Source organism: Macrotis lagotis, chromosome 4 (assembly GCF_037893015.1).
Source record: "Macrotis lagotis isolate mMagLag1 chromosome 4, bilby.v1.9.chrom.fasta, whole genome shotgun sequence".
NCBI lineage: Eukaryota > Metazoa > Chordata > Mammalia > Peramelemorphia > Peramelidae > Macrotis > Macrotis lagotis.
The window spans coordinates 255556466-255568857 of NC_133661.1; the positions used below are offsets into that span (position 1 = coordinate 255556466).

A 12392-nucleotide genomic window follows, 5' to 3' on the forward strand; every position below is an offset into this window, starting at 1 on the left:
ACTGCATATATCTTTTTATATTACTTTGCATTATTTGTATTATCTGTTTAGAGGCAATATGGTGTATAGATAGAGGATTGATTTTGGAGTCAGAAATACTTGAGTTGATTTTGTATCTTTGTCCTATAAGAATTGTTTAACTCCTCCCCAATCAATTCGTTTTTTTGTTTTTGTTTTTTTACAAGGCAAAGGGATTAAGTGATTTGCCCAAGATTATACAGCTAAATAAGGATTAAGTGCCTGAGGCTGGATTTGAATTCAAGTCCTCCTGACCCTAGGGCTGGTGCTCTATCCACTAGATCCCCCCCTCCCCCAGCAACTCTTGAAGACTAAGTTACACCTATGCTCTAGAGCCCTAGGCATCATCTCTAAAAGCTTAGGTTTTGCTTCATCTCTAAGGTCTCTTAAAACTAGAAAGAAAATGGATACTAAAAATATATTGCAAATCGGGTATTTGTTAGCTATTTATTTCCTACATTCATTAGTCAAGATTTTTTTAAAATGACATTGACAAAAACCACTTAAACTTTTTTGCTGTTAAATTCTACCAGGAAGTTGATCTTTTTTTATTCTGAACTTAGCAGGTACAAAATAAAATGAAAGTTTCCATGGAGAAAATAAAAAAGAGAGGATTATTCATAAAACCACAAATATCCATCACATACAGCTTTCTTTTCCTTTTAAGTGTAATAAATTCAACATTTAACTTAAAGGCTCTAAGTGACAGGAGAAGCTAGGTGGCACAGTGGATAGAGCACCAGCCCTGGAGTGGAGTACCTGAGTTCAAATTTGGCCTCAGACACCTAATAATTACCTAGCTGTGTGGCCTTGGGCAAGTCACTTAATCTCACTGCCTTGCAAAAACCTCATACAAAGTTCCTAAATTACAGTTTAGTAGTTGATCTACATAGGTTATGGTACAGAGTTTCTGAGGTCCCCATCCCCAGCATTCTGGGATACCAGAGGGCCTAGAATATCTAGGGAGAAATAACATTGGAAGGTGGAGGTCAACATAAGTATCCAGGGTAAAATCAAGCAAGACTCCCATCCAAAAGTACAGCAGGGAACATAATCTGACCCTAGCACAAAACCTCAATTCAGAAGTTTAAGCTAGAAAGATGTTACAAAGTAAAGAAAAATAAAATCAAGGACTAAGTAGAAGAAATGAAGAAATTTAAAGAATGAAATAAAAACTTTGAGTTAGAAGTAGATTAGAAAAGAAGGTAAGTAGTAAGCAGTAAAACCTTACACACATAATGGACTCCTCAAAAACTAGATTTAGATAAAAGCAGAAATCAATTACAAGACTGCAAGAAATATTGGAATAAAAAAAATTGAAGAAAATGTAAGATAATTGATTTTAAAAAGCAACCATACAACAAACCTGTAAAACAGATCAAGTTGAGAAGGTAAGAATTACTGAATTCCCTGAAAACTATGATTTTTTTAAAAGTCTGGATAGATGGGATTTCCAGGGCAGAGCCAAGATGGCAAGGTGCAGCTAGCATGCTCCCAGAGTTTTTGCTTATACAATGTTAAATGAAACCTCTACACAGACATTAAAGCTACAGATCCCACAAAATTTAAAATTTAAAATTTAAAAGCTACAGATCGCACAGCATTAAAAAAAGACAAACATATTTTTAACTGTAGACATCATGGAGTAGCTTCAGTGAAGTTTTGTCTTTTTTGGGGGGAAAGGGGAGAAGAAAACCCATCTAGGGAGCAGCACAGTTCCTGGCAGCTAGATAGCAAGCCAGCAGGGAGGGTCCCGCCCTATACAAAGTCTGAACCCCAAAAGACAGGACTGGGTTGGAAACAAATCATTGCATAGGCAGAACCTGGACATAAAGGGAGGAAACAAAATTCTGCACAGGCAACACTGAGCCTGCACAAGCAACATTTTGACCAGAGATAAGCCAGCAATAAGATCCCAGTGTCTGCACAAAAAGCTCAGGACTTCATTCCCTATACCCCAGGAAGAGAGCTCAACAATCAAAATGAGCAAAAGGCCTAAAAGAATGATAACCACAGAAAGCTACTATGCAGATAGAAATAAAAATACTATCTCAGAAGATGAAAGCAGTGACATGGGAAGTCTCAAAGGAGTCAAATCCAAAATCTCATAGAAGAACTTAAAAAAGAATTTAAAAACCAAAGAAGAGAGGAAAAAGAAAACTGGAAAAAGAAATGAGAGTCATGAAGGAATATTATGAAAAATTGACCAAAGAAATCAACTCCTTTAAAAGTAAAAATAGCAAACTTCAAAATATAAAATCAACCAACTGAAAAGGGAATGTAGTTCATCTAAGACTCAAATTGATCAACTGAAAAGGGAATGCAATTCAAAAAAAGTAAAACTAACCAATTGGAAAAGGAAACACAAAAGTTAGCTGAAGAAAATAGAACCCTAAAACTAGAATTGGAGACAGAGGAAGAGAGTGAACTTAGAGGGACTGAACATGAAGATATCATGAAGAGATTTTGCTTTGCATGATGTTTTGATTACAATTGGAGGAAGTATGGTTGGGGAGGGGTTTAATATGTATCATGAAATGATACATGCATGCTACTTTGACTTATGAGGATTGGGTATCCCTGGAGGGCACTTGCAAAGGGGGAAAGGTATAAATTGTTTATAATTTGATGTGATTCATATCTCTTGAGAAGTGTATTTCTAATGAGATAGAAGAGGGGACAGCACTTCATGACTATGAGGCAATTCTGTTTATCAATTAATCAAGAAATCAGTTAATCAACCTTTGAGAATAGTACTTTTATCAGGTCAGATAAAGGGAGCATATTTAACACAGGGTTAAAACAATAAGAACATAAAAAGAAGGATTGTACTGTTGAGAAGAGAAAGTATTAGTGGATAAATAACACCAGGTGAAGAGGTGCAAAGATTTCTTATAGAAGTTATAAAGAAGCAAGGGTGTGAACACTAAATCCTATTCAATAGATTTGGCCCAGAAAGGGAAGAATACACATTCTCAATTGGGTTTAAAAATCTACCCTACCCTACAGGGTAGATGGAGAAAGGGAAAGAAGGAAAGATGGGATAGATAAAAGGGATGACAAAGGGAAAAGTGAAAGTAAACAAAGTTAAAATTTAAAAGAAAAGTTAAAGGGAATTAAAAAAAATACAAAATTAATAATGTTACCTGTAAATGTGAATGGGATGTACTCCCCCTCTCCCTAAAAACCCCAGAAGTAGATAGCAGAATGGATTAAAAACCAGAATGCTACAATATATTGTTTACAAAAAAGACAACTGAAGCAAAGAGACACATACAGGGTAAAGGTAAAATGCTGGAGCAAAATATATTTTGCTTTCATATATATATATATATATATATATATATATATATATATATATATATATATTTTGCTTCAGTGGAAGTAAAAAAATCAGGGGTAATGATACTGAACTCATACAAAGCAAAAGCAAATTTCATCAAAAGGGAGAAGAAAACTACATCTTCTTAAAAGGTATCATAGACAATGAAGTTATATCATTATTAAACACATATATACCAAGTGATATAGCATCCAAATTCTTAGAGAAGAAGCTGAACGAATTATAAGGAGATATAGACAAGAAAACTTCAATAATGGGGGACCTCAACCTCCCTTTTTCAGAATTAGATAAATCTAACCACAAAATAAGAAGGAAGCTGAGAAATTGAATTAAACTTTCAAAAACTTGGATGTGATATCTCTGGAGAAAATTGAATGGGAATAGAAAACAATATACCTTTTTCTTTGCATATATATAGTATCTAAACTAAAATTGACTATCTACTAGTGCATATAAAAACCTTACAATCAAATGCAGAAAGGCAGAAATAATAAATGCCTTCATTTCGGATCATGATGTAATAAAAATTACATGTAATAAAGGGCCATGGAAAGATAAACCCCAAATTGGAAATTAAATAACTTAATTTTAAAGATCAAACAATAAATCATAGAAATAATCAACCATTTCATCCAAGAAAATAACAATGAGACATCATACCAGAATTTATGGGATACAAACAAAACAGTTTATAGGGGAAATTTTATATGTCTAATTGCATATATGAATAAAATAGATTGAGGAGATAATTGGGGATGCAACTAGAAGAAGATCAAATTAAAGATCCCCAATTAAAAACCAAATTAGAAATTCTGAAAATCAAAGGAGAGATTAATAAAATAGAAAACAAAAAAGCATTGATCAAATAAACAAAACTAAGAGTTGGTTTTATTAAAATAAAATAGATAAACCTTTGTTTAATCTCATTTGTTAATCTCATTTAAAAAAAGAAAGAAGGATACCAAATTATCAGTATCAAAAATGAAGGATGAATTCATCACCAATGAGAAAGAAATTCAAGAGATAATTTGGAGCTATTTTGCCCAATTGTATGCCAATAAATTTGATAACCTGCATGAAATAGATGAATATTTACAAAAAACTATCAGATTAACAGAATAAAGTATTTAATTAACCTCATTTTAGAAAAAGAAATTGAAGAAATTATCAATAAATTTCCTAAGAAAAAGGCAACAGGTTCAGATGGATTTACAAGTGAATTCTACCAAATATTTATGGAACAATTAATTCCAACTTTACATAAACTATTTTAAAAAATAGGAGAAGAAGGAATTCTGCCAAATTCCTTTCATGATACCAATATGGTGCTGATACCTAAACCAGGAAGAGTCAAAACCTAAAACTATACTATAAAATTGCAGTCATCAACACTGCCTGGTACTGGTTAAGAAATAGAATAATGGACGAGTGGATTAGGATAGGTACAAAAGAAACCGTAGTTAATGACTATAATAATCTATTGTTTGACAAACCCAAAGACATTAGCTTCTGGGATAAGAACTCACTATTCAACAAAAATTGTTGGGAAAATTATAGACCAATCTCCCTAATGAAAAATTGATGAAAAAAATCATATATAAAATTCTTCAGAAAGAGATTACAAGTTATTATGGGGACAATACACCTTGAACAGGTAGAATTTATACCAGGTAGACAGGGATGGTTCAATATTTGGAAAACACTCAACATAATTGAACATATCAATAACAAAACCGACAGAAACCATACGATTATCTCATAACTTGGAAAATCAACTAAAAAACTACTTGAAACAATTAGCAACTTCAACACAGTAGCAGGATATAAAATAAACAAACAAAAATCATCAGCTTTTCTATATATGAACAACAAAGCCCAAGGTCAGAGATAGAAAGAGAAATTCCTTTTAAAGTATCTGCAAACAACCTTAAATACCTGGAAATCTACCTCCCAAGACAAACTCAAAAACTGTATCAATACAACTACAGAACACTTTTCACACAAATAAAATCAGATCTAAACAATTGGAAAAATATTAATTGCTCATGGTTACGTTGAACTAATATAATAAAAACAACAATTCTATCCAATTTAAATTACTTATTTGTACTGTACAAATCGAACTACCAAATAATTATTTTATTGGGCTAGGAAAAATAGTAACAAATTCATCTGGAGCATCAAAAGGTCAAGGGAACTGATGGAAAAAAAATTTAAAGCAAGGTGACTAGCTCTACCAGACCTAAAACTATATTATAAAATAGCAGTCACCAAAACTGCCTGGTATTGGTTAAGAAATAGAATAATGGACCAGTGGGTTAGGATAGGTACAAAAGAAATAGTTAATGACTATAACAATCTATTATTTGACAAATCCAAAGACATTAGCTTCTGTCACTATCTGACAAAAATTGATGGAAAAACTGTAAAATAGTATAGCAAAGTTAGGCATAGACTGACATTTCCCCATCCTATACCAAGTTTTTGCATTAGTAAAAACAATACTACCAAGAGTAGAAGGAAAACAGAAAGCTGGGAAACAATTTTCACAGATGGGTGTTCTGATAAAGGTCTCATTTCTAAAATATACAGAGAATTGAATCAAATTTAAGGTTACAAGTCATTCTCCGATTGATAAATGGTCAAAGGATATCAACAGGCAGTTTTCAAATGATGAAATTAAAGCTATAAATAATCATATAAAATACTCCAAATCATTATTGATTAGAGAAATGGAAATTAAAACAACTGTGAGGTACCACCTCACACTTACCAGATTGGCTAAGATGACAAAAAAGGTTAAATGATCAATGTTGGAAGAGGATGTGGGAGGTTTAGGACATTAAAGCAATGTTGGGGGAGTTGTGAACTAATCCAACCAACCTGGAGAGCACAAAGAAAGTATGCCAAAAGAGGAATAAAACTGATTATATACACCTTTTCACCCAGCAATACCAATGCTAGGGTATATCTAGAAGAAATCAAAAAAAATGGGAAAAGTCTCACATATTCTAAAGTATTCATTGAAGCTCTTTTTGTAGTGGCAAAGAATTGGAAATAGAAGGGATGCCCATCAACTGGGGAATGACTGAACAAGTTATGGTAGATGAATGTTATGGAATGCTATTGTACTATAAGAAACCATGAATGGCTGAACTCTAGAGAAGCATGGAAAGAATTACAGGAATGATGTGGAAGGAAGGGAACAAAACCAAGAGAACATTTTTAGATAACAACAACAACACTGTGAGGTCATCAACTTTTATGGACACAGCTCATCTCAGAAGATCAGAGAACTAGGACAACCCTGGGTGACCTGTTATGTTATGCACAATGTCATCCACATCAAGACAAAGAAAAAAATCAAAACAAAACAAAACAAAAACAAACTATAGAATATGAATGAATACCATGCTCACTTTTAAAAATTTTCTCTCATATTTTTCCTTCCTATCCCATGGATTTCTTTCTTCTCCCTTAATCCTAATTCCTCATGTAGAAAATGACTAATATGTAAACATGTTAAACACAAATATACATGTACCATGGTCACTAGATTGTTAGCTGCTGAGGGGAGGGGATTGGGAAGGGAAGGTGGAAGAAAATTCTGTAACTTATATATATGAGGATGAATGTTGAAAAACTTTCATAACATGCAATCCAGAGCTCCCCATAAAAGAAAAATATTGCAATCATTCCCAAGACAATGAACAGTCTGATGATACAGGTTGCACATATACAATCATGTTAAGTATTTCCATATAAGTCATACTGTGAAAGAAGAATTAGAACTAGGGAAGGGGACCATGAGAAAGAAATAACATAAAAAAAGTTTGAAAGGTGATATATATACGCCTTGCTCTGCATTAGGACTCCCTAGTTTTTCTCTCAATGAGGATGGCATTTTCCATAATAGGTCTCATGATTTCCCTTGATCATTGAACTGCTGAGTGGAGCTGCACCCATCATAGTTGATCATCTTACAATGTTGTTGTTAATGTGTACAATAGAACCCTTTTCCCCACCAAGGATAGCAATTTGTAAAGAAAAACAGCTCTGAAAGACTTAATAGTACCAATCAATTTAAATATATCCAACTGAATTTCCATAAAATCTATTATGAAAACATACCTCTTGACAGAGGTAATGGACACAAGAATAGATAAACACACACACACACACACACACACACACACACACACACACACACACATATATTTCTGGACATGGTCACCGTGCATTCATTTTCCTTGATTATGCTTATTTGTTACAAGAATCTCTTTATTATTCACTAATGGAAAGAGATTAAAAATTTGGAAATTAAATAATTTAATTCTAAAAAAAGTGTATCAAAAAACAAATCATGGAAAAATCAATTTAATTAAAGAAAATGACAGCAATGAGACAACTTACCAAAATTTATGGGATGCAGCCTAGGTACTTAGGAGAAAATTTATTTCTCTAAATTGCTTCCATCAATAAAATAAAGAAAAGGCAGCTCAATGAATTGGGCATGCAACCAAAAAACCTAGAAAAAGAATAAATTTAAAACTCTCATTAAACATCAAACTAGAAGTACTGAAAATCAAAGCATTAATAAAACTGAAAGTAAGAAAATTATCCAACTAAAAAACAAGAAGCTGCTTTCAGTAGAAAAACTAATAAAATAAACCATTGATAAATTTGACTAAAAAAATAAAGAAAAGCTAATTGCTAATGTCTTTATTATCTTTTAAAGGTTTTTTAATTGGTAAGAGGAGAAAGAAGGGTTTAGCAAAATAATGCCAAATAAAAGAAGACCATTGTAACATTTTTAAAGCAGACAAAATGAAACAAAAGGAAAAGAAAGGTAATTCAGAAGGAAGCAAAGAGGCAGGAATGTTGTGATGATATGTATAATTAATATACACTTTTACTTTTTAAAGAAAAAGCTATAGATAGATTAAAGATTGATTTATGGCTTCATATAGAATCTTTTTTTGTGTGTGTTCTATCATGTGTTTGGAAATGATTTTTTAAAAAAATAACTACCCTAAAATATTTCCTGCATAAGGCACTATGGATTCAGAGATTAAGAGAGAGAGAGAGAAGCAGAACCAGAAAAACACTGTACACCCTAACAGCAACATGGGAGTGATGTTCAACCTGGAAGGACTTGCTCATTCCATTAGTGCAACAATTGGGAACAATTTTGGGCTGTCTGAAAAGGAGAGTACCATCTGTATCCAGATAAGGAGCTGTGGAGTTTGAACAAAGTACAAGGACTATTCCCTTTAATTTGGGGGGGAAAAAACCAGATATCTTATTGTCTGATCTTGTTACCTCTGAGAATTCTGTTCTCTTTAAGGATATGATTTCTCTCTCATCGCACCCAATTTGGATCAAGGTACAACATGGAAACAAAGTAAAGATTGAGGGACTGCTATCTGTGGGGTGGGGGTGGGGGGAGGGAAGCGAGATTGGGGGAAAATTGTAAAACTCAAATAATATCTTTAATTAAAATTAAAGAGAGAGAGAGAGAGAGAGAGAGAGAGAGAGAGAGAGAGAGAGAGAGAGAGAAGGAAAATTGTTGAGAAATTTCTTTCTTTCTTTTTTTTTTTTTTTAGGTTATTGCAAGGCCAATGGGGTTAAGTGGCTTGCCCAAGACCACACAGGTAGGTGAATATTAAGTGTTTGAGGCTGGATTTGAACTCAGGGACTCCTGACTCCAGGGCCAGTGCTCTATTCACTGCGCCACCTAGCCGCCCCCGAGAAATTTATAATTTCTTAGGGATTATGTAACATATAAATAAGTATGATCCCATAAGATCCCACCCCCACTTTTCCCCCCTTCCTATGTGCCCTAAATAGATTTCTCTTTTTATGGAATCTTTCTTTTTTCAAATTAATTTTAAGGAAAATAATCATTTTCTTTCCCCGAAACAAGAGGAAAAAAAAGATCCTTGTAAACATACTCATAGTAGAAGTAAAACAAATTCTCACACTAGCTATGCTTCCAAAATAGATGGCTCAAATCTGCACCCCAAGACAGTTCCTCCCTGCCACTGCTCTGGAACCGAACCACAGCGCCAGCCGATAATTCCATAAACTTTCTTCCCATTCCTCCATCCCTCCTCGCGCCAGGCCTAACGGTTCCTCATTCTCAACCTCCTCCAGCCAGTCTTGCAAGCCCAGGTCCGAGAGCAGCGGCCAGAGGCGTCTCCCAGGGCAGGGCAGCCGCAGTAGCGGACACTTTCGAGGTCTCCCGTCGTTGACCACCCTTGTGACTCCCTCCGTTGCTCATGGGGCCGACCAGGGCCCGGCCCATCCTCCTGAGGGCTCCTCTCCTGGTGCTTGGGCTCGGGGCGCTCCTGGCCCCTGTCTGCAGCCTCCAGCGCCGGCCCGGTTGGCGTTTCGGCTCCTCCGAGGTGGTGATTCCCTTCCAACTTCGTGGCCTTGATCACGGGAAGAACTCTGGGCATCTGTCATACGTGCTGCACTTCGGGGGCAGGAGGCACGTGGTCCATCTGCAGCTTAAGAAGTTCCTGCTGCCCAGGCACTTGCCAGTCTTTACTTATACTGACCAAGGGTCCGTCCAAATGGACCACTCCTTCATCCCTAAAGACTGCTACTACCAAGGTTATGTGGAAGGGGCCCTGGGTTCCCTGGCTGCCCTCAGCACCTGCCATGGGGGTCTCCAGGGGATGCTGCAGGTGAACTCTCTTTACTATGAAATAGAGCCCCTGCCGGTCTCTCCCATTTTTCAGCATCTGGTTTATACAATGGAGAATAAAAGGAAAGGCCGTGGTTGGAAATGCGCCTTAGTGGAGGAGGAAATTGATCTTCTGGCTTTGGAGAAAAATGGGTTGGGACAGTCAATACCTAGAGCAAGGCCCAAGGACAACTGGTGGCCACAAACCAGGTTTGTGGAGTTGATGGTGGTAGTGGATAATTTTTGGTATAAGTATGCTTGGGAAAATAAAACTGAAGTGATACACCAAGTATTAGAAATAGTCAATATAGTAGATTCCCTGTATTATCCTATGTATGTTTACATAATTTTGAGTGGAGTGGAGATCTGGACAAATAGCAACCTAGTGAATTTTACTAATGGCATAAATGTAACTTTGGATGTATTTTCCCATTGGAAACGAGTAATTAATGAACGCTTGCCACATGATGTTGCTCACCTCTTTGTTCGCTATAACTTTGGTATATACAAAGGTTTAGCTTATGTTGGTACAATATGCCACGACTTAAAATCAGCTGGCATTGATGCATATGTTGAGGATAACTTGTTGGAATTCTCTGTCACTGTTGCCCATGGACTTGGTCATAACCTTGGCATGATTCATGACCATGACTTCTGTAACTGTGCACAAGAGCAATGTATCATGCATGCCAATTTCAGCTTAACTGATGTCTTTAGCAACTGTAGTTATGAAAGTTATTTTGACCAATTTAGTGAACTGTTTATAGATTGTTTAAAAAATCCACCAGAGCCTTACAAGATTGCCCCTACAAAGCTGTGTGGTAATAAGGTGGTAGAAGAGGGAGAAGAATGTGACTGTGGATCAGTAAAAGAATGTAGTAAGGATTCTTGTTGTAAACCAGGTTGTACCCTGAGACCCCATGCTGATTGTGCTTTTGGACTGTGCTGTGTAAATTGTAAGATTGCACCAGCTGGAACACTTTGCAGACCCCCTAGGACACCATGTGACCTTCCAGAGTACTGCAATGGAACTTCAGTACTGTGCCAGAAAGATTTTTATATGCAGGATGGTACTCCATGTACTAGAAATGCCGTTTGCTATCAGAGTATTTGCAGTGATCGAGTTCAACAGTGCAAAGCTATCTTTGGTGAAACAGCCTATGACGCTCCCCTGATCTGCTACAAAGAAGCAAACATGATAGGTGATCAGTTTGGGAACTGTTATTTAGATGGTCATAGATATAGGCAATGTGATACAACGCATATTTTGTGTGGCAGTCTGCAATGTACTAATGTCAGTCAGATTCCCAATTTGGAGGAATTCACTACGATACTCCAAGTTAATGTGAATGGAGTTATGTGCATTGGAATAGACTCTGATATGGGAAAGGATTCTAGATATGTAAGAAATGGTGCAGTGTGTGACCATGGAAAGATCTGCCTGAATAAGAAGTGTATTGATTATTCTGTACTGAATTATGATTGTACGGCCAAGAAGTGTAATTTTAATGGCATATGCAACAACAAGAAAAATTGTCATTGCCTAAGTGGATGGGATCCCCCATTCTGTCTTAAAAGAGGATTTGGTGGAAGTATTGATAGTGGCCCTCCTCCAAAATGGGAAGCAAATATATTTTTTATTATTTGCTGCCTAGCTTCTCTCTGTCTTGGCTTTTATTTTATCTTAATAATGTTTGTCTGTTTAGCAAGAAAGTCAACATTTATCATCTAGAAAGGAAAAGCCATTGTTTAAAGAAAGTCGGGAACTAGTGGAAGGATCTATCCATATCAGATAATATCCTCTATAAGAGAAAAATTCTTATTCAGAAAAAAGAAAAAATCCATCTGCATCAATAATATTCATTGCAAACTAATATCAAATAAAGCTTCTGAAGGGAATTTTGTCATGGAGTTGAAACAATTAGGATTGATTCCCAAAATATTTTTAGTTTCTTTTTATAATGAAAGGGTCAGACCAAATTACTTTTAACAGCCATAAACCCTGAGTGACCATCACTCTCCTGATGCCTACTAGAAGACACTCATTTCAAACAGGGCAGGAGTAAGATCACTACAACAATCAGACATTTCTAGGATAGAGCTTCAAAAGTGCTCACTCTCTCTATTCTAAACAAAGTATGGGCTTAGAAGCTGCATTTATTGATAGCCTTAGAGCCACAAGCACATAACAGTGACATCAGTCTACTATAGTACTCTTAACTGTTCCAAGCACTGGTAGTTTCTCCTCCTACCCTCTCACTACTCTGCACCTCATCTCACAGGGTCTATTTTTTGATGAATGGTTTATAAGCTCTATTCTCTCTTCCTCATCTCCATTCC

The 12392-nt window shown here is 35.7% G+C and overlaps 1 protein-coding gene across 1 annotated transcript; it reads left to right on the forward strand.

Annotated features, from left to right (window-relative positions):
- The first annotated feature begins 9521 nt into the window (after positions 1-9521).
- On the forward strand, positions 9522-11984 carry LOC141520379 (disintegrin and metalloproteinase domain-containing protein 20-like). Its single transcript, XM_074232070.1, has one exon. It carries the CDS (start codon positions 9643-9645, stop codon positions 11782-11784), a length of 2142 nt encoding a protein of 713 aa, XP_074088171.1. The 5' UTR covers positions 9522-9642; the 3' UTR covers positions 11785-11984.
- Positions 11985-12392: the final 408 nt, after the last annotated feature.

Bases quoted from the DNA above. Each gene is read 5' to 3' on its own strand.
- LOC141520379 (XM_074232070.1), top strand. From the start codon at position 9,643: ATGGGGCCGACCAGGGCCCGGCCCATCCTCCTGAGGGCTCCTCTCCTG.